At 37.1% G+C, this 24175-nt stretch overlaps 1 protein-coding gene across 1 annotated transcript; it reads right to left on the bottom strand.

Annotated features, from left to right (window-relative positions):
- Window positions 1-22370: 22370 nt before the first annotated feature.
- LOC112005422 (F-box protein CPR1-like) lies at window positions 22371-23222 on the bottom strand. The gene has a single exon (XM_024037671.1). The coding sequence runs from the start codon at window positions 23220-23222 to the stop codon at window positions 22371-22373; it is 852 nt and encodes a 283-aa protein (XP_023893439.1).
- Window positions 23223-24175: the final 953 nt, after the last annotated feature.

The raw sequence follows: 24175 nt of genomic DNA, 5'->3' as shown, positions 1-24175 counted from the left end.
GTGGGTGGGGGGAGGGGTGGGGGGGGGGGGGGAAGGAAAGAAGCAAGTAAAGTTCTTACTCGTCACTATCGACTACTTCACGAAGTGGGTAGAGGCAGAAGCATTAGCCACAATCATAGAAGCAAAGGTACAAAATTTTGTGTGGAAAAATATTGTATGCAAGTTCGGGATACCACAAATGACCATCTTAGATAATGGTCGTCAATTTGACAGTCAGGGATTCCGGTCATTCTGCTCAAGCCTTGGCATCAGAAACAAATACTCCTCCCCAGGACATCCTCAAGCCAATGGACAGACTGAAGTAACGAATCGAACATTACTGAAGATCATCAAGGCCCAATTAGTGGGGGCAAAGAGAGCATGGCCTAAGGAGTTACCAAGTATTTTATGGGCTTATAGAACCCCAACAAGAACCCCAACAGGAGAGACACCTTTCAACCTTACATATGGCACAGAAGCAGTCATCCCCGTCGAAATAGGGCTCACCAGCCTCAAGAAGGAGTTCTTTAACGAACAAAGCAATTACAATCCATTGATACTGAACTTGGATTGTTTGGATGAAGTCAGAGACCAAGCTTCTCAAAAAATGGCCAAGTACCAACAAAAGAGGGCTGAGTACTACAACCAGAAGGTAAAGCTCAAAAGATTTGACATCGGAGACCTCGTCCTATGAAGAGTTACACCTGCAACAAAGGATCTAGCACAAAGCAAGTTAGGGCCAACATGGGAAGGACCATACAGAGTCGTCCACTACTCTCAATGAGGAAGCTATCACTTGAAAGATCTGGATGGGAACAAATTGCCTCGTCCTTGGAATGTTGAACATCTAAAGAGGTATTACAAGTAGGAACTGCTGCCCATTTGTAAGTAATCAATGATGTCTTATGATTTTTAAAGCAAATTAATAAAATGTATTATTCAGTGTTTTACGTATTCTGCCTATTTTTTCCTCACGTCTGAACTAAATTACTGACTGGATGCAAACTGTCTAACTAAGTTAAAATGATAAGATTCCTTAAGTGGATGTAAATCGTTTTAATCAAAAAAGAAAAGACGATAAGATTCCTTAAACGGATGTACATCGTCCCAACCAAGTTGAAATGATAAGGTACTTTAAGTGGATGAAAATCATTTTAACCAAAAAAGAAAAGACGATAAGTAGGAATGGAAACGGGTCGGGTTCGGGCCAGGTTTTTCCATACCCGGACCTGACCCGAGGGCCAGGACCCGTGGCCCGGACTCGGCCCATTTATTAAACGAATTTTTTTACCGGGGCCCAGACCTGCCCACGGGCCCCGCCCAGCCAGGCTACTTCAGGGCCCAATCTTTAGCCCCTAATAGTGGCCTAATCCGTGGCCTAATCAATTAAAAAAAAATTGTTTTCTTGAGAAAAAAGAATCACAGCAGTGCAACACAAACAACAAATCCAAATGAATCTTAAATCAAATCCACCATAACCATTCAAATTTCCTATTCATAGAAACCAAATACATTTGAAATCAAACTATTCACAGAAACCAAATCAAATCTCAATAACAAAATCTAAATCCCCAAACCCACAGGTTAAACAAAAGAATCTAAAATCCCCAAACTTACTAATCAAATAAAGAAAAAATGGAATAAGAACATCAAAAACAATTGCCGTAAATCACCGTGATCACTGTGGTTGTTCGTCTTCGTCTTCGACTCTTCGTTTTTGTCTTCATCTTCATGGGTGAGATCACAGAGGCTTTACGGCGAGAATCTTAGATTTTTGTCTTCGTCTTCTTCGGCAAAGAGAATGAGACCGAGAGGCTAAGAGCATGAGAGAGGCACGGCTGACAGTTGGTGGCTGACAGTGTGAGACATGAGAGGAGAGTGAGTGAGAGTGGGAGTGAGGGTGTGTGAGTGAGTCAGTGACTAAGAGTGAGTGAGGGCTGTGAGGCCGTGTGCTGAGGGAGTGTCAGAGTGAGGGTGAGGAGGCGAGGGAGGCGTGAATGAGGGAGTGTAGGAGTGAGGGTGAGGGAGTGTCGGAGTGAGGGTGAGGACTAAGGGAGGGAGGGAGGTGTGAGTTTTGAGTTGTTGCTAAAGAAATGAGGGATTAGGGTTAGATTATAGGTATATATATATATTTATATATATAGGGGGTATTTTTGTAATTTTAGGGTACCGGGTTTTTATCCGGGCAGGGTTTTGGGTCGGGTCTCAGATTTTTTTGATAGAACCCGACCCAGACCCGCTTCGGGTTTTTTTTTTTTTTTAAAAAAAAAAAACCTATACTCGACCCTATTCCTAATCGGATCGGGTAAAACCCAGCCCTTTAGGGTTGGGTCAGGCCGGGTACCCGCGAGTCGGGCAAAAATTGCCATCCCTAATGATAAGATTCCTTAAATGGATGTACATCATCCCAACCAAGTTGAAATGATAAGATTCCTTGAGTAGATGTAAATCGTTTTAACCAAAAAAGAAAAAAAAGATGATAAAATTCCTTAAACGGATGTACATCGTCCCAACCAAGTGGAGACAATAAGATTTCTTAAATGGATGTACATCATTCCCACCAAGTAAAGATGATAAGATTCCTTAAAAGGATGTATATCGTCCTAACAAAAGCTAAGATGATAAGATTCCTTGAATGGATGTAAGTCATCTAACTAAAAACTAAGGCAACAAGGTTTCTAAAACAAATGAAGGATGTCCACTAAGTTAAAACGGAAAAATTCATAAGTGGGCAAAAATTGTTCTAAGTCCCCAAATGGATGAAAAACATGCCCCAACAAAGCAAAAGACGACGAAGCACAAGTCATGGCAAAACAAGAAGTGTAAACAAGAAGTATTTGCAATCAACATGAACACAAGGGAAATAAGTGCATATATATATATATATAAAAGAGTTATAAATTGTTCAAAAGCCCCAAAACAAGCAAGGCACCCAAAAAAAGAAGAAGGGGAAAAGTAGGTAATAAAATAAAGAAACTAAGCCTTAGGAGCATCAGTCCCTCCTTTTTCAAGCACTGGAGGATTCTCGCTAGCAAATGTAGCAACTTGGGCAACTTGAGCAGCCTGCGCTGCCTCATCTGCCTCTATCTCTTTGTTAATAGTTTCAAAGTCCAGATCCTCTAAGTCTGTCTCTTTACCATGCTTTACCAGATATCTTCTCAGCAGCTCAAATCCCTTGAAATACCAACAGGAAAAAATGGCGTTACATTCATCTGTGAGTTGAAAGGCATGGACAGCCTTGGCCACAACGCTTTTCATCTTTTGGTTGGCCGCTGCAAGTTGCTCGTCCCTCTGCTTCGCCAACAGCTTCTCTGCACTTAACTCGTCAGATAAAGCTTGGATTTTCTCCTTGGACGTGTTGTTAACGTCCATCGCTGTTATCAAATCTTTCCTCAAACCCGAAGCTTCAACCTCCAGCGCTTGCGCCTTGGAAGTGGCCATCATGGCCTTTTCCTCGTCCATCAAGTACTGGGAGGTAATATGCATCGACTCCCCCAACACCTGGCAACCAAAACCACGCAATAAGTAAGATCAACTGAGATAATTTATGCTTATGGATAAGGAAAGAAGAAAATGAAAGAAAGTTACCTAGACGAGCTTATGAACATGGCAACTCACCATCTCATGGGAAGGCACACCTGAGATTTCCTTTAGTTCCTCGAGTGTCACAACCTCATTAGCTCGAGCCAGAGTCATCCCAGCACCGCCCAGACACTAGCTCCTACCTTCTCCTTTCTTTTGTTTCCCATCTTGCGCTTCTTTGCACGAGGAGTAATCTCCTCGAGGGAAACACCTGGGGAAGCAGCACGCCCTTCATCAAGGGTAGGAATGGATGAACCTTTCTCCGTCGCTTCTTTCTCTTTTTCCTTCTTGATGACCCTTAACCTTCGCTGACCGATGCTGGAGAAGGGCTTGTTCTTCTTCGCCTTGATCCGAGCATATAACTCCTGGTTAAATTTAGTTTTCATCTCTACAAAAAGAGAAACAAAAGAGAAGTAAAAAAAAAAAAAAAAAAAAGGGAAAGAAGAGAAGAAGGAAGGAAAAGGAAGAAAGACAATCCACTTTCGTCCTAAGATAACTTACTTTTTTCTTCCCGATGAATGGCATGAAGGACGTAGTAAGAAGGCTCTGGTCCTAAACAGTGATGAGCTAAGGTCCGGGGATCAACTAACTCGTCAAAATCGTCGATAGTGCTCGCATACCTAACATCTTCCCGAACATGCTCCTCAAACCTACTCTTAAGCTTGAGACGCTCTTTAACTGCAAAACAGAAAAATATACAAGGTCAGAAGGGACAATCAAAGTAAGTAATAAATTAAAAGAAAAAAAAAATGCATAACATAAGAGGCGAACGCACTAAGTTGAGGGGTCTCCCACCAATGCAGTAGCCTAGGGACATCTCCCCAAACTATCGCCTGACACAAAGAAATATTTAGACTTCTAATAACGGAAGGACGAAGGTAGATCAACGATGAGCCGAGACCTTCTATCCCAAGGCACGAGCTAATAATACCCAAACTCTTTGGATTCTTTCATATAATAAAGGTAAATGAACTCATTTAACGTGATCATATCCCTGTCAACTATGATCGTCAAGATTACCATACAGCTTATGACGATTCTTCACGAATTTGGCATAAGCTATCTTGAAGCTATATTTAGGTAATGAAGGAGTTCTATTATAAATGGGTGGATAGGAAATCTAAGACCACACAAGAATGCAGCCTTGTAGAAACAAACCTCTCTATGGGCTAAAGCACAAGACTTCTCGCCTTTCTTAGGAAGATGAACCCTGGTCTCCTCAAGAAACTAGAACCTATCCCTGAATCTACTAAAGGTATCTTCCTTCAGGGAGCACTCTTTTTTGAGGGCGTGGAATGATCGGGGTGGGGCAGAAATGGAAGGTAGGGAAGACAAGGGTACGGAAGCAACTGTGTCCATCTTAGCCCTAGCCGTGCCAGCATTAGATGACAGGTCTGTCTCTAAATCACTCGATCTAACCTCGAAACCCATACTTTCCTTCCTTAAAGCCTCTCGCACAGACCCAAACTAATCCAAGATTGGCGTAACAGTGGGTACAAACTACCCAATACTAGGCCTAAGCTATTGTCACCTAAAACAAAATCCCCAACTCACAAGCAATGGCTATTAGGGGAACCTAAAGATGCACCCAAGCGAGCAAAAAAGAATGCAATGGAGGGGGAAGCGCACCTAATGTCAAAGTAATCAACCATCAAGCGCCAGGAAAGGGGAGAAATAAAACTCTAAAAGGAAAAAGGAGCACAAAGAAAGGAGTGTACTTGAGAAAAAGAGGAAACTGAGAAATCAAAGGAGTAAGTGCAGAAGGAAAATGAAGAAGTAGGAAGAAGAAGACAAGGGGTTTAAAAAGGGAACCTTGAAAAACGTGGGAAAGTGGAAAGGTCTTATTGGAACCGAGACCTCTTAGCTGATCTGGGCATGACACGTGGCCACAACGCACACCATACCACCATGAATAGTTAATGTGGAGGGGTGAAACCCCAAGCGCCATAACCGCCGAGGAAAAAAAAAAAAAAACTCTTCATATTCCCATAGTGGTCCCTAAATTGAATGACCTCGGAATAGGGGGGCAGTTAATAGACCTGGCATAATTCCTTCAGGCAACATCCTCGTTTAGAAGAAGGGCCATGGGATGAGGGAACCATCAATCTTTGTCCTTAACAGTATCTGTTGAACGGAGAAAAAGCCATTAACTCACAATTAATGGCAAGGTGTTACACAACAGCAATAAGTCTCCTTACCATTGGAGAGACGAAGATCCTCTCATTAACACCTCACGGAGGCGTTACAGATACCACATTGAAACCACCATTAAAACACCTTCAATGGCTAGGAGAAGGAAGCAAGTGTATACATACAAGCACCTCAGGACCTGAGGAGGTACTTAGTTCTAACCCATATACTCTGATACTTTGAGATTACCATCGAAGGCCTTATAGCAGGCACCATATCAGTGTTCTTTTCTTTATTCGTTCTTGCAGGGCTTTGGACGATCTTGGATGGCTCTACTTTTGGACGATAATTTCAGTTGACAATTTCAGCATCATCAAATATAATAGGTAAAATCAAATAATATATATATATATATATACACACACATACATAATGCCAAAGAGGAGGGGAAGGCAAAAACCAACATAGAGTAGAGTGATGGCTAAGCTAGATGAGATATTTTTGTCTTTCCCATATAAGGGCATAAGAGAGTATTGTTTTGTTTAAAGTAGACCCTAATGTATGTGATTATGCTTAATTAATTTCTACTAGTTTTGAGCTACAAGGTTCTTGTCTTGGTAGGACAAGATGGAACCCACCTCCACTCGGCAAGTATAAAACTAATTTTGATTGAGCAGTGTTTGAAGAAACAGCTGAAGCGGGAATAGGGGTGGTGATCCGAAACTCAGCTAGAGAAGTAATGGCATCCTTATCTGAAAAAATTCTCCTACCATCCTCGGTTGAAGCTGTGGAGGCACTTGCAGCCTGTCGTGCAGCTAGATTTGTGCAGGAAATTGGCATTGCAAAGTCAATTTTGGAAGGAGACTCTCAGTCCATTATCTCGGATTTAAAGAATGGGGATATGATGAATTCTGCCATAGGACATTTAATCAAAGACACGCTTTCTTATGTAACCTCCATTCGGAGCTGGTCATTCTCTCACATTTATAGGCAAGACAATGAAGTAGCACATGCCTTAGCTAAGAGAGCTAGATTTTGTTGCCAATTTGAAGTTTGGATGGAGATTCTTCCTTTGGACATTTCCAATTTGTTATTAGCTTATTTACCAGCCATTTGGATAAAAAGCAGACTGTTGATTCTCCAAAAAAAAAAAAAAAAAAATAGTTCTTGTCTTGGAATTTATTAAAAGAATTAATTTTAATTAATTATGTGTCAAATTTCATTGGTTGACACTTTAAGAAAAAGACGTAATAATATGCAAAAGATAAATCCTATAGATAATGGCAGTTCTTGGATAATTAGCTGATTCTCTCATAAAAGAAAGATAATTAATCGAAGTTTGTAAATTTTAATTTCCCATGAGCCTTAATTATAATCAATAGTCTTCTCACTTGAATAATGGTTTTGCATATTATTTTGTTTTCATTATATTTAGGAGTGCTCTATCGATTCGATTTTGAATGGCGAACAAAATTCTTGTAAAATGTGAAAGTTTAGATTTGTACTAAGTGAATTATTGAGTGTAAAAATCGAAAGAGACCAAATCCAATTAGATTTTAAATTGGATTTCAATTGGAGTTTAATTTTTCGTCATGTGTCTATCTAAGTTTCTAATTTTTGTGGCAAGTGAATTATTAGGTACAAAAACTGAAGAGTCTAAAACAAATTAAATTCTAAATTATATATATATATATATATAATGAGAAACTATTACATATGATAAAAATGTATGGCTTAAAAAAAATGTAAGCTAATACCACGTATAATTTAAACCTCTTATATATATATATGTATATATAAAATGGTATAATTTGAATCGTATAATTGTAATTGTTTTTAATTATACTGTGCATATGTACGTGCTTACACATTAGTTGCAATAAAGGTTATCATCTAAATGAGAAGTTCCAGCACACTCTGTTTGGCTACATGATTTTCTTTTACTTTTTTAGTTTATATATAAATCAACTTTTAACAAATAGGCAAATAACAACTTTAAAAAAAGAAAAAGAAAAAGCCAAATAGAATTTATAGTGACTCAACTGAAAAAATAGAACAATGACAAGCTTTTTAGCATTGTGCCTAAAAAATTATTAGGTCTACTACAAGGGTATAAATATTGTTATCTATGCAAGTGTGACATCATCTAGTGGTTTTTTTTATTTTTGTTTTTTTGTTTTGTTTTGTTTTGTTTTGTTTTTTTTTTTTTTTTGTGGTGTTGATTAGAAAGTTGACTTACAAACTTGCTTAGGTGGCAGCATTCATTAGTTGAACGAACCATTTTAGTATTTCTCTTGGTTGATCTAATAACAGTGAGAGTTTTTAGGACGTATATAATAGGCTAGGAAATATTTAATGGGATGATGTACAATCTGAAAAAGAAGTGTTCATTCTCAAAAAAAAAAAGAAAAAAAAAAAAAAGAAAAAAAGAAAAAGAAAAAAGAAAAAGAAGTGAAATATTTAATGGGATGATGTACAATCTGAAAAAGAAGTGTTCATTCTCAAAAAAAAAAAGAAAAAAAAAAAAAAGAAAAAAAGAAAAAGAAAAAAGAAAAAGAAGTATTCAAAAGTAGATTGACAGCAGAAGAAGAAAGGGAACGGTAGAGACGGGGAAAAACAAGATTAAAAAAGGAAAGGACCCAACAGCCAAATGTCCAAAATGTGACATACTGATATAGTTATTACAACCTTTTGGTAATTAAACCACATACCTAATCCCTTTGTCACATAAACCTACATACCCTTGACAACTTAAAATGAGAAAGGAGAGTAAAGATAGACCAATAAAATCAATAACAAAGCCAGCAAATTATGGGAAGAAATCAATCAAGGGAGTAGCAAATTCATAGTAAAATGCTCTAACTGTAGTTGTTCCCGAAAAAGTGAAGTTGGGGGATCCTCCATTGAGCAAATTAACTCTAGCTTGTTGGAAGAAATGAAATCATCCCAATTGAGCAGGCCATTCTTGCTATTATGCATTGTCGAAACAAGTGCACTTCAGTTTCTGCTTTTGATCCATGTAGTGAGCATATTGCATCTTGTGGTATACCCCTCTTTGCAAGCCTTTTTATTCACAGGTAAAAGTCCCTGTTGCTATTCTCCACAGCATCATTTTTAATCTTTCATGTATTTTACATGTCCAGATTCTTCTCCATATTAATCTTTGACTTAAAGCCCTCTAACCATAGTACCCAGGGATCATTCCAAACGTCAATACTTGTGCCTTCTACTACCATACAACATGGACCTTCAGCAATTAAACCTTTGCTCCTCTCTACCCCCTCTCCATACACAAGAAGCTGATTTGACTTTCCCCCCTCATCTAATCTTCAATTCTTCCCTATCTTGCTCTATGCACTTTCACCATCCAATTTTTAAGTCAAAGCTTTATTGATTTCTTTAAATTTTTTGAGACCTCTGCATGGTTTGGGTTGACAAAGAGCCTCCTACGACTTCAGAACCAGCCCTCTCTGCTTTTCTTCAGGGTATTTCCACCTGAATTTTGTAACTTCTATTCTTGCTCTCACATATTTAATCCATAGCAGCTTTCCATTCACATTAAAATCAACCTTCAGAACTTTACCTTCCTTACTTACCACTTTCCTCACGTTCTCCTTTGACAAACTGCTACAAGTATGAAAGACACGTGATTTTATAACTTCGCACTCGTAGAAATTCCAATGACAAAAGGCATTTACACAAGAAAACACAGTCAAAAGTACATCATGTTTGATAAATCACTTGACCTTGTATCCAGCAATACCTTATGTAACACCAGGCAATGGTGTTACACTTCAATAGGCTTCAAGACCAAAAAGACTAATAATTTAACAACCTTCCATAGTTCCAATTCAAGACAAATCTTAATAGGAAAGTCTTGAGAATATGCTACAGTGATCAGAGCTACATTAACAAATAAACAAGAGTGTTGGATGTATATCAACTATAGATCCACTTAATAATCAATAGTGTAGACCCAAAATTAACAACATTTATCAACATTATTAATGAAGTTAATATTTCCAGATCATGAATTAAATCTGTCGTCATCATTGTCATATCTTAGAATGTGCAACACATTCCGCAAACAGAACTTAATAAATACAAAAGATATTTCAGTTTTTTATTTCATAAAATTTGGTCTTCTACATCAAAGCAGTACTTTCACATCTATAACAAAAGCAAAGAAGACAAAGTCTAATAAAGGAGTGTTCTCAAAGAACTATAAATAAATGCTCAAAACAAAGCCTAATAATAGCTTCACTGATACACAAATTATGTAGATAACAAAACTTTGCAACAGGTTCACATTTTCCAGAATGACTCCTCAATACAAATTTCAAAAGATGAATAGAAAGTAAAAAATCCAGCTAACTAGGTTTTACCCCATTAAGTGAAAGTAAGCTCTTCATGAAATTAGTTGTATTAGCCACTGTTGTAGAATCTTTAATACAAAGATTATTCTTCAGGGTCAATTGAAAAGAGCTGAAGAGGGTCAAACAACTTTGTAATCAGAATCAAGTAACAGCTGCCTGCAGTAGTACTTTTTTAGTCCAAGACTCAACAAAACCATACTCCCTCGGGTTAATTTATCACATCACTGTGCAGCTCTTCTCCTGGGCATTTTTTTTTTTCACACAAAACCAAGGAGGCAACACACACTGTTTTGGTTCACCCAAATTCCATTGAACCAAAACACCTTTCCTGGGCTCTACACTCTGTTTAATATAGGTAATTAAATATAAATTATGATGAAATTTTGAGATGCAAGCTGAAAATAGAGACTGCAACTTGAGCAACCTTGACTGGTTTACACACACATATATACATTTTTCTAGTCAGTACACACACACACATATATATATACATAAGCTTTATGAAATCTCGAGATGCCAAGCTCAAAATTTTAGAGGCTGCAACTTGGGCAACCTGAGCTCGTTTGAGGTGAACAAGAGCATGCAAGTCTCATCCCTAATCAGAACAGCTTCATGTGTGAAACTTTTAGCCCTCACCCAACCCAACTTAGGCTGAAATTAGTTGCCTTGTTGCAACTGAATTAGCTCAAGCTGGTAAGGTTATGCTTCTATTAATAGTAGTAGTAGTGGTTGGAGATATCAATAGCTTATTTCTGTCTATTTATAACAGTCAACTTTCAAGCAAGATTAGCATACTTTTGCTTAAAAAGCATGCATGTGTCGCTGTGTGTATACAAGTGTGAATATTCACATGTACTGTAAAAATTATAAAGAAATTTCATAAAAAACCTAAAGAGAAAATACATGCAAGAGTATTGTATCTGCAAGAGCTGGCATCGGTCTTCTCTATGTCAAGGATACTTGGAACCAATACACCTAGAGTGTGTAGGACATATATGCTAGGTTGATGTGCAATATGCAGCTTAACATATTCAACGTTTTTAAGCATACAGAGATGTTGAAACAAAAGCATTTAGCAGTAGGACAACAAAAAGAAGAAAAATGAAGATTTAAAATGTAAAGGACCCAGCCAAAATCTTGATGATTTTCCCTAAAGACCTAATTCCAAAAGTTTATTCTTCTATTCATATGAATCCACAGATGCTTGCCAGCTTAAAAAGAGAATGGAAATTATAAATTGATAGATAAATCAATACGAAAGGTATTAAAATAAGGAAGGGGGCTGGGGACAATCAATTGAGCCTGCGCAACAAATTCATAGTTTATAGAAAATATTATTTTGTTTCCTGGGGATCAAAGCATAACATCCAACAAGGTGAGTTGAAAAATATCAAAATCAAGGGTACCACCAAGTAACAATAATTTACAAGTAAAACCAATTTAAATTATAAACTTGATACCCAATCCAATATTCATTATGATAGGATAAGTGTTATGTTGGCTAAACATATATGTTTCCTTGTGACATTGCCATGTGTTAGAATGACCAACTAAACCAAAAAGGATTACCACATTACTTTCATGCTACTATAATAGAAAAAAGAAAAAAGAAAAAAAGAAGAAGAACATAATGATGGCTTCATGTAGCATCATTTACTTCATTGATTTAATATCAACTACTCTTTGAGACTAACTAATCTTCAAATTTAGATGAGATTTTTTTTTGTGATCGAGTAAAACCAGGCTCTCCATAAAATCAGTTGTGTAGCCCATCCAGTAAGGATGTGGAATTCCAATATTGCCCTCGTTCTGACTCCCTGACTCAGGGTCATAAGAAACAATCCTTCCTGAGATGTGAAAAAATAGAAGTTGACCACTGTCAGTGCAGCCCAAGAATTTCTGGCCTGGGCCGCCTGGCTTGACTGCTACAGTTTTTTTTGTCCAAGACTCAACCACAACCACAACCACACCATACCGTCTCATCACCCATATGACACATTTATATGTAACTTGAAAATCTTCAACTTGACCAATATCAGAAGCAATTAGAGCCAATGATCCCTTGAATACTGCAAGTCGGAAATCTTGACTGTAACCAATTGGAATTACTCCATCATCTAAGTTATTCTCGGGCAGTCTTATCTCTCGGAATATTTCATCATTGATATCAAAGGACAAAATAAAATTGTTAGTGTTGTTTTTTCTCCTGGTATATGCCATAGAATGTAGAGCTCCATTACAAAATAAAAAGGGTTCATGTTGTATTTCATAAATAGATCCAAAATTGGGTACAGACTCCACCGAAAATTCAACCCTTCTCCATAAATGTGTAAACCTTCGCCTCAAACAGCGGCCTTTTATTGTAAACGAAAGTTGGATGAAACGCAATTTTGAGAATCTTGAAGTCATTGTTTTAAGAATGATAGGCAAGTCCAAGAGTGAAGTCAGTAGGAGCATCAGCAAATATCTTAAACTTTTGAATTCTTGGGTTTATCAGAGTGTCAACTCAAGCATTAGATACCCCAATGGTCAATGCAACATCCTCTTCTAATTCTGCCAATGTGGCAGCAGCAGGTATGGACTTTTCCCATAGTGTTTTTGCTGCACAAATGGTGAATAGGAGGGCTTATGGTGGTAAAACCTGAGTATTGGACACTGGTGCAACTGATCATTTTGTATGTTCAGTAGATTTGCTAACTTCAATCACAGCTATTAGGTAGTCTTTGGTTCACTTACCTAATGGGGAATCAGCTCAAGTAACCCACATTGGAACTGTTACTCTTTCCCCTTCCCTAACACTTAAGAATGTTCTTTGTGTTCCATCCCTTTCTTTTAATCTTTTGTCTATTAGTTCTTTAACTCATTCACAGCCATTTTGTTGTATTTTTCTGTCTGCTTATTGCTTTATTCAGGACCTTATTTTCTGGAAAACGATTGGGGTAGGCAAGGCACATGATGGATTGTACCTGTTGCAGTCAACCAGCCTTCAAGAACCATCTTGCTCTTCCTTTGCTACCTTCTTGTCTGCTCACAACCTTACTGATGCTTTTGGTCATTTCACTGTTGCTACTTCCACATCTATCCCTTCTCAATCTTCATCTATCTGGCATGACAGGTTGGGGCACCCATCTGATGTCAAACTCAATAGCCTATGTCATGTAATTCCTTCTTTAAAAATTTCTTGTAATAAAAGCTGTCAAATCTGTCCTATGGCAAAACTTAAGAGATTGCCTTTTCCTTTTCATAATAATATCAGTTCTCATGCCTTTGATTTGATTCATATGGATGTGTGGGGTCCCTACTCATCTCCTACTTTAGATGGCTTCAAATATTTTCTAACTATTGTAGATGATGCTACAAGAGCAACATGGTTATTTTTAATGAAGTCTAAATCTGAAGTTAGGTAGCTTTTCTATTCTTTCTACACTATGGTTCATACTCAATTTGGCCTTAAAATCAAAGCAGTTAGAACTGATAATGCCAAGGAATTTAACATGTCTGAGTTCTTCAATTCTCATGGAATTGTACATCAAACCAGCTGTGTTTACACTCCACAACAAAATTCTGAAATTCTGTTGTGGAGAGGAAACATTAGCACCTCCTTTGCATAGCTAGAGCCCTACAAATTCAATCACAACTCCCTCTTCAGTTTTGGGGTGATTGTGTTTTACATGCTGCCTACCTCATCAATCGACTTCCAACTCCTTTGTTACATAATAAAACCCCTTTTGAGCTTCTTTTTCACAAAGTTCCAGACTACTCTAATCTCAAAGTTTTTGGTTGCCTATGTTTTGCATCCACCATTCCTCAACACAGATCTAAATTTTCCCCAAGAGCAAGGAAGTGTGTCTTTCTTGGTTTTCCTTTCAATGTTAAAGGTTTTAAAGTTTTTGATCTTGAATCTCACATGGTTTTTGTTTCTAGAGATGTCACATTCCATGAAAATGTGTTTCCCTTTGTTTCAAATTCAATTAAATCTGTCCAGCAACCAGTTACTATCCCTGTGTCTTCTATTCCTGTTGTTGATCCTCTTCTTGATCCTTTCATTCATCCTATATCTACTTCTACTATACCTCATGATTCAATTACTCATATTCACCATTCTATTGATGATGACTTGCTTGATGAGGTTCCAGTTGAGCCCCTTGATCCTATTGTTAATCCTATACCCCTTAGAAAATCATCCAGACCTGTCAAACAACCCTCCTACTTACTAGCTTACCATTGCAATCAGGTCTCATCTATCACTGCTGCCTCTCCTTCCCAATCAGGTACTTCTCATCCACTCTCTTCTCATCTTTCTTATCAACACCTCTCTCCTTCTTACAAATCCTTCTGCTGTTCCATTTCTTCCCTTGTTGAGCCTACCCATTATTATCAAGCTGCTTCTGACCCCAAATGGCAAGAAGCCATGTCTGCTGAAATAGCTGCCCTTGAAGCAAATCAAACTTGGACTTTAACCCCTCTGCCTGCTGGTAAGAAGTCTATAGGGTGTAAATGGGTGTATAAGATCAAGTATAAGGCCAATGGTTCAGTTGAAAGGTACAAGGCAAGGCTTGTTGCTAAGGTATTTACATAAAAAGAGGGTGTGGACTATTTTGAGACTTTTTCTCCTGTGGCCAAAATGGTTTCTGTCAAGGTACTCCTTGCTATGGCTGCCATTAAGGGCTGGTACCTTAGTCAATTGGATGTAAACAATGCCTTTTTGCATGGTGATTTGGATGAAGAAGTCTATATGGCTCTTCCACAAGGGTTTCATAGCCAGGGGGAGATAGTTTGTAAGCTGAATAAGTCTTTGTATGGGCTTAAACAAGCATCTATGCAATGGTTTGCCAAGTTTTCTGGCACTTTGCTTCAGCTTGGTTTTACTCAGTCCAAAGCTGACTACTCATTGTTTACTAGGAGGCAAGGTGATGTTTTCATGATGCTTTTGGTGTATGTGGATGATGTCTTGGTAGCTTGCAATGATAAGGCTGAAATAGACAGATTCAAGGTTTTGTTAGATGACAGGTTCAAGCTTAAAGATTTAGGTGACTTGAAATACTTCCTTGGATTGGAGGTTGCCAGATCAGCCAAGGGAATTGCACTTTGTCAAAGAAAATACACTCTTGAAGTACTTAATGATGCTGGTATGTTGGGGTGTAAACCAGCTAGAACTCCTATGGAACAAAGTCTGAAACTAAGTCAGTTGGAAGGTGAAGAACTTAAAGACCCTAGCATCTACAGAAGGTTAATTGGGAGGTTGCTGTATCTGACCATCACAAGGCCAGACATCACTTTTGCTGTCCATAAACTTAGTCAATACATGTCCAAGCCAAGAAAGCCACATCTAGATGCAGCTTACAGAATCCTACAATATCTGAAGAATGAACCAGGGAAGGGTCTCATGTTCTCTTCCAAGGCAGATTTACATTTGAAAGGTTTTGCAGATGCTGATTGGGCTTCATGCTGTGATACAAGGAAGTCAGTAACAGGTTATAGCATTTTCATTGGAGATTCTTTGGTGTCTTGGAAATCAAAGAAGCAGTCCACAGTTTCCAGGTCTTCAGTAGAGGCGGAGTATAGAGCTATAGCAGTTGCAACATGTGAAATTGTGTGGATTCTATATTTTCTAAAGGATATTGGAGTTAAGCATGACAAAGATGCATTGTTGTTCTGTGATAGTCAGGCAGCATTGCACATTGGTTCCAATCCCCTTTTTCATGAGAGGACCAAGCACATTGAAATAGACTGCCATGTGGTCAGGAATAAAGTTTTGGAAGGGGTCATCAAGCTTAATCATGTGAGGTCTCATTGCCAATTAGCAGACATGCTTACCAAGGCATTGGGGTACAATCAATTTTCTAATCTTGTTGACAAAATGGGAATGATAAATATACACACAGCAGCTGCTCTTGAGGGGGAGTATCAGAGTGATAACAGAGATAATCACAAGGAAGCAAGAGCAGAGCATGATACAGTGGAGCTTAATCACAGTAAAGAGCAAAGTACTGCATAAACGACATCCGTTTTGTATTTGAATGTAGAAACGGCACGTAGCTTAGTAGCTTAGTTTCTGTTTTTAAGTTGTATAAGTGTTCACATGTGGGAGAGTTAGTTTCTGTACGTGTGGGAGTTAGTTATTCTTCTGTTAAGCTTCAGTTATTTAGTTAAGAGTTAGTTTTCAAGCTTAGACCGATCTATCAATAGTTTTGTACTCTCATTTTTCCATTTAATGAAATATACAGAAATTCATTCATTTTCTGATAGGGTTCCATAAATATATTGTACGATATCCATAAATCAAGAACATTCCATTACAAAAGGTAATGGAAAAGGGGATTTGAAACCTAGAAATCTCAGTCGATGTCAATGTCAATTTGGGGCATTGCCATTGCAAACTGCCGTACACAGTTGTCTGATACAAACATATAGAAGAAAACCAATATGATTGTTGTTGGATGAAATGATTTGGCTTTGTTGTGATTGAAGTGTTTGGTAATGAAAATGGGGTCGGTGATGGTAGAGTACCAAGATTTAGAAACGCACCTGAATCGGATTAAGGATTTCACTGGTAACCGAGTCAGTATCTCGAATACGACGTCGTGTGGGAGAAGCTCCGATGACAAATTCCTGAGCTTAGACATCGATGATGATTCGAAAGGAAATACGTGAGAGAGTGAAACTCTGACTGCGAGAGCGAGAGAAAAGAGAAAAGAGAGAGAGTGAGAGAGAGAGAGAGAGAGAGGTATAGAGTCAGATTGTGTTGTGTAGATTAGATGAGAGTCCAAAAGGCCGCCAGATCTTCAAATGATAGGCCGAACACATCCATATATTTGGGCTCTTTAAACACAAGGCTTAGTCCTAGATAATGGTTATGGGAGTGGGACTTGATCCACTACTACTACATCTTACAATGTTCAAAATCACTTTGGTGGTTTTTTTTTTTTTTTTTTTTTTTTTTTTTTTTTTTTTTTCATGGCATGATGGGTATCTAGGATTTATTATTATTATTAAAGGTCAATGAAGATGATATGAATATGATATCACACCATTTTGGCAGGGATGATAACAAAATGGAGCCAGATTGGGTCATAGGTGTCTCATCTTCGCCATTTCTCTTTTTTGGGATAAGGAAAACCAGTATGGACAAACAATTCAGGACAAGAAAAGTTTAAAGTATTATATGTTTATATATATGCAAATGGGTAAAATCAAATAATTTATCTACATATACACATAAGAGTGTAAGACTTGAGGTGAAGGGTAGGGGAAAAATCCACATAGAGTGGAGTGGTGGTCGTACAGGATGAGATATTTTTTGTCATTCTTATATAATAACATGAGAGAGTATTTTTTTTTTTTTTGGTGTTTAAACTAGACCCTAATGTATGTGATTATAATTAATTAATTACAATTTGTTCTTAAATTTTATTTTTATTTATAATTCAATAGTTAGGAGTGGAGGGTTTTGAATCCTAGATGTCTCCATTGGAAATATTAAGAGGTTTTAGCTAATTGAACTACAAAATTTTTGACAGTTCTTAAAAGAATTATATTGAACCTTGATGTAGTTCATTTTTTTAATCTATCTGTTACTAGTTTATGTTGTATAATAAGTAGTTTCCTTTTAGCCTTTATCACTTGTAATAGAAGGTTAGTTAGCTGATAGGTTGTTAGTGATACGTGTAATAGCCTATTAGTTAGTTAGGCTTTGGCCAATCACGTGGCATTAACTAACTCAGCAACTTGCTTATGTAACTATAACTAAGCAAGATTGCTCTTATTGTAACTAATTGAATTTAAATCCAAGAAATCTACCTATAAGGTATTATTCCAAGAGTGTCTCTTGAAGAGAGAGTTCATTCTTCTTTTTTCTAAGTGACTTAGCTTTCAAAAACATTTTTTCCTACATCAAACCCCTCCCAATTAGCCCTCATTGGGTGTCAAATTAGGCCATTCTTGATATCATGCACTGTTAAAACAAGTGTGTGTCAGCTTCTGCTTCTGATCCACACAGTGAGGAGCTTGTTGCATTTTGTGTGATACTTACACCTCTTTGCTAGCCTTTTTTTCACTGGAAAAAACCTTGCTGCTATTTGTTACATGTCAAAATTTCTCTCCATATTCTACTATTCTCTTTGTCGAATCTTTGACTATTTGCCAAACTTAGGTTAACAGTAAAACTTTCTTTCGTTTCCTTCTCTGGTTGCTCCAGGAATGATGATTTTCTTTGATGCACAGACAGATTTTTCCTCGAACAAAGACTACACGGAACATAGGACTGGAAACTAACATAGGTTGCTGACCTTGCCACTTCTAATTTAGGCTTTGGTTTGAAGCTCTCTTACCATAGTACCCAGGGATATTCCAATTTCCAAGCTCCAATACTTGTGTGCCTTCTCCTAGCAAATAACTTAGGCCTTCAACAATTAAACCTTTGCTTCTCTCTACCCCTCCCCATACACAAGAAGCTAATTTGGCCTTTTTTTTTCTCCCTCATCGTATTTTCAATTCTTCCGTATTTTGCTCCAAGGACTTTTACTACTAGTTTGTCCAGCTTGGATACCATTCAACATCCAATTTTTGCAATCAAAGCTTCGTTGGTTTCTTTAAATTTTTTGAGACCTCTGCATGGTTTGGGTTGACAAAGAGCCTCCCATGACTTCAGAGCTAGCCTTTGCTGCTTTCCTTCAGGGTATTTCAATTAGAATTTTGTAACTTCTATTCTTGCTCTCACATATTTATTCCTTACCAGCTTTCCTACAGTATTAAAATCAACCTCTAGAACTATACCTGCCTTACATGCCACTTTCCTTATTGTCCGTTTAGAGCGGGAGAGGGAGGGGGAGTAGAGTAGAGTAGATTTAACACAAAATTAACTTATTTTTAGCAAACTCTACTCTACTCCCCTCCACAACCCCTCCTTCCCCCCTCCATCCAAACAGGCTTTTACATTCTCTATTTGAGAAGCTTATAACAAGTATGAAAGACACTTAATTAGAATTTCTGGTTCATTGCACTTAAAGAATTTCCAACGACACTAGGCATATACACAAGTAAAGATAGTCAAAAGTGCATCATGTTTAATAAATCACTTGACCTTGTATCCAGCAATACCTTGTGTAACACCTGCCAATGGTTTTACAGTTCAATGGGCTTCAAGACTAATAATTTAACAACCTTCCACAATTCCAAATCAGGAAAAAGACATCTGACTATAATCTAGAACCTTAGAGCTGACTACCCAACATTATTAATTTCTGTCACCAAAACATGGACAGTTGGTTCCCTTGAAATCACCTCCCCAAGAAACTTTGGAACATGAACCATGATAAAAAGTCGTGAGCATGTCTATCTTAAAGCAACATTATGCAAACGCAACACAACAAAAGACTTGATCCCCTAAATTTCACAACTGGTTAAAAATTTAAAATGAATTCATCTAATTAATTTTGAGGCAGCATTATGATGGATCTTACCTTGAATATGAAGATTGAAGGAAATTATAGGTTGAAGAAAACTGAAAATTCAAGGACACCAAAGAGATACAGAAGCTCATACTGAGTAGTTAGACCATAGGGAAAATCAAGATCTAGTTTTCCCACAAAAACCAATGACGCAATACGCTTCATATTGGCTCACCATAATTCCATTAGTCCATTGAACCAAAACACAATTACTGTTCTATGATCTATTTAATATAGCAAATAGATATAAACTATGGTGAAACTGAAAGTTCAAGATGGAAGCTGAAAACAGAGGCTGCAACTTGGGCAACCTGGGCTGGTTTATGTATATATATATATATAAAACTATGATGAAATCTCAATATGCCAAGCTCGAAATTATAAAGGCTGCGACTTGGGCAACCTGTCCTGGTTGGAGGTGAACTAGAGCATGTAAGTCGCATTCCTAACCAGCAAAGCTCAATGTGTAAATATTTTAGCCCTCACCCAACCCAACTTAGGCTAAAACTAGTTTCCTTTTTGCTACTGAATTAGCTCAACTTGCGTTAGGTTATTTGGTTACGCTTCTCTTAATTTTAGTAGTAGTGGTTGGAGATACCAACAGCATATTTCTGTTTATTTACAGCAGTCAAGTTTCAAGCAAGTTTAGCAAACCTTATGCTTAAAAGGCATGCAATTTTCGCCGGGTGGATACAAGTGTACATATTCACATGTGTACTACACAAACTATAAAGAAATCTTGCAAAACAAATAAAGGAAAATTAATTGCAAGAGTATTGTATCTGCAAGAGCTAGCTTCAATCTTGTCAATATGTCAGGGATACTTGGAACTAATACACTTGGAGTGTCTAGGACATATATGCTAGGTTTATGTGCAATCTGCAGCTTAGCAATCAGCATTTAAGCTTTCATAGATGTTGAAACAAAAGTATTTAGCAGTAGTACCAAAAAAAGAAGTGAAAGCAAACATCAGAAACAAGAAAATTCATGATTTAAAAAGGGAGGGACTCAGCCAAATGCTTGATTATTTGGCCTAACGTCCAAAACGAGTCTATAAATGAGGCTTATGCAAATGCAACTTATTTAGTAATTACAAACTTTGATAATTAAACATGAGACCTAATTCCAAAAGCGTATTCTCCAATTTATATGAGTCTACAGATGCTTGCCAGCTTAAAAAGAGAATGGAAATTATAAATAGATAGATAAATCAGTAAGAAAGAAATTAAAATAGGGGGGACGATCAATGGAGCCAGCACAACAAATTGATAGTTCTAATCAGGTGAGTTGACAAAAATCAAAGTCAAAGGTAAGGTAAGATCAACTATGAATAAATAAATATATAAAAATTAATGCTTCTAGATTTTCATTTGGATTCACTGATTATATATGTATAATAAAATGTTATGGTGGCAATGTAATAACAATTTTGATGAAAATCATTTTGGAGGCTTGGAGATCAATGGCAGAAATCTCAACATACCCTTAAATGAAAAGCAATCTAAGAGGCAAGAAATTATGAGATCGAGGTAAGATATCTCTCAATTTATTCTTTGTATTGACGCAATTTAATTTGGGTCATATGTCAATTTCTTTTAAAGCTGTCTATTGTTGGAACGTGAAGATAATCATAAAACAAAAACATGTCATTACAATAGTCAACCATGGGACGATCTACAAAAAAGGGGATTTGAAATTAAACCAAGAAACCTCAGTCGATGTCAATGTGCAGTCGCCATTGCAAACAGACGTACACAATTGTTTTTCATACGTGTATAGAAGAAAACAATTATGATTGTTATTGTATGATAACGATTTGGCTTGGCTGTGATTGATTTGGTAATAAAAATAGGGTCGGTGATGATGGAGTACCAAGATATAGAAATGTACCCTAATCAGATTAAGAATTTCACTAGCAACCGAGTCAGTACGTCGAATACGACGTTGTCTGGAAACTTCTTGACAAATTCTTGAGTTGAGACATCGATGATTCGAAGGAAATGCGTGAGAGGGGGTAATGTAAACTAATGATATTTATTAAGGTAGATTAGATTAGATGGGCTCTTTCTTACAATTTCAGGCTTTTAAGTTACCTAAGATAAGAGCGAAGGCCAGAAGGGCAGATCTTGAAATGATGGACCGAACACATTAATATATTTGGGCTGTTAATCGCAAGGCTTAGCCATCCTGCAATTTTGTGAAAATCTTGTCTATTGAATTATATTATGAAATTACTTGGAAGTAAATTATGTATTTTGAATACATATAAGTGCTTTACGCATGCCATACAAATTGCAGAAGTTCATTCCCATTATTCATTGGAAAAAGTCTAGGAGACTACGCACACCAGGTAGTTCATGCTGTCTTTTTTTATTTTTTTGCTGAAAGGCAGTTCATGTTGTCACTATGGCATTACATTGACCAAGCATGTCTTTTGCATCATGACATTGTTCGAGGAATTAATTGCACAATGTGCTTCACACAAAAATAATATAATAGCACAATCTTCAAGGGGATTCTTTTCTGTTTAATAAATTAATTTGCCTACGTTAATTTAATACTGCAAAGGGGAAAAAAGACAGCATATTAAGAGCATCATTTAATACACAAAGTGCATATATGATGCCACCCCACAAAATACTTGTCAATGCGCACTTCACAAAGATTTTCATTTTGCTAGAAACTTTAACCGACTAATCTTTGATACTATAACTAATCTTCATATCTAGACGACCCTTGATCAAGTAAAACCAAGCTCTCAACAAGATCGGTTGTGTAGCGCAACCAGGAAGCACATGGAATTCCAATATTGTTCTCATACAGACTTTCAAGGTCATATGAAAAGAACCTTCGGTCAAAATAACTTCTTGACTAGAAGTTCACCACTGTCCGTGCAGCCAAAGAACCTCTCAACCGAACTTAGTGCTACAGTTGTTAATTTAGTCCAAGAATCGAACACACCATACTCTCTCATCACCCATATGTGCCATATTTCATCACCTATATCTCGATCTACAGGAAAATCAATCAAAGCTAATGATCCCTTAAACACGGCAAGTTGTTGTTGTTGATCAATGTCTGCAGAGAGGTCCAAAATTGGAAGAAGTCCATTATTAATGTAATCTTGAGGCAGCATTATCTTCCGGAATGTCTCTTCATTGACATCAAAGGACAGAATGAAATTATGGCCTTGGGTAGATGCTAAAGAGTGCAGAGCTCCATTAAAAAATAAATAGGTTCGCTCTAGCCTAATATGAGATCCAATATTGGGTTCAGACCCCACCGATATTACAGCCCTTCTCCATGAATCAGTACTCAATGTGTAAATCTCGGCCTCAGTCGGTGGCGCTTGTTCTCCATCAATCCCTCCATAAGCCACTGCAATTAGGAGAATCTTGAAGTCATTGTTTGCAGAATGATACGCAAGTCCAAGAGTGATATAACAGTTAGGGAAGTGATTAGCACTAGCAGCGATCATCCTAAACTTTTGAATGCTTGGGTTCCACAAACATATTGTACGACAATAGCAGTTATAAAACAAGAACACGCCATTACAATAGTCAAACAAGTTGAAAAAGCAGATTGGAAACCTAGAAACTTCAGTCAATGTGCAGTCGTGATCATAAAAGGGATTTCGAAACCTAGAAACCTCAGTCAATGTGCGGTCGCTATTGTAAACAAAGGTACACAGTTCTTTTTCAGTCATATGAAGCAGAAAACCATTGGGACTGTTGTTATTATTGGATAATAATACAGCATTGAGATGTGTGGTAAAAAACATGCGGCTTGTGATGGTGGAGTACCAAGAGTTGGAAACACATCTGAATCGGATTAAAGATTTCACTGGCAGCCCAGTCAGTATGTCGAATACAACGTCACATGGGATATGTTCCTCGGACGACAAATATTGCTTTCTCTTGGGCTGAAACATCGACAAATTTGGCTTTCTAATTGACATTGGAAGGCTATGCATGCATGAGATAGATATAGAGAGAGCTTCGGCTTCTGTTTGCGGCGGTGGAAGGTAAAAGAAAAGTATTTTATAAGGTTTTTAAGATGAGAATCGACAGAGTTTATACCTAGCACTCGCTGAGTTTGTACCAATGACAAACTCAGGTTCAAGTTATATATATATATATATATAAAATAGGATTCTCTTGTTTCGTCTTCAATCTTTGGACATACTAAAATATTCTCATATAAATTCTAAAATGATATACTATTTGGTTTAATTTTTTTCTTTAAAAAAACAAAAAGGGTTAAAATAATAATACCATCTCATGTACAAAAAGAAGAAAAAAACATTTATTTTCACCACCCATTTGTATTCAAATGTTTAATTCCTATTTGCATTTGTTATCTACTTGAATTCAAATACTTCAATTATGGTTATAAAAAAAAAAAATCAATTAATCTTTATAAAAAAAAATACAAAATTACTGCTTCCAAGAAAAACCTACCTCACGTAAAAAGTAAAACCTACTCATTCTTACCTGAAAATTTTTATGATTTTATTTAAATTCTTTAAAACATTTCAAAATTTTTGTTATTCAATTTTTATACTGTTATCACTAATCCTCATCCATCTACACTAACGTATATAATTTTTCTTTTGTTCAAATCTCAAATTTTTTTTATTTATCACAATTCTTATCCCAA

The sequence above is a fragment of the Quercus suber genome, unplaced genomic scaffold (genome assembly GCF_002906115.3).
Source record: "Quercus suber isolate HL8 unplaced genomic scaffold, Cork oak 2.0 scaffold_493, whole genome shotgun sequence".
Lineage (NCBI taxonomy): Eukaryota > Viridiplantae > Streptophyta > Magnoliopsida > Fagales > Fagaceae > Quercus > Quercus suber.
The sequence above is the reverse complement of the archived record's forward strand: the minus strand, read 5'-3'. Positions and strand labels throughout refer to the sequence as shown.

Bases quoted from the DNA above. Each gene is read 5' to 3' on its own strand.
- LOC112005422 (XM_024037671.1), bottom strand. From the start codon at position 23,222: ATGACTGAAAAAGAACTGTGTACCTTTGTTTACAATAGCGACCGCACA.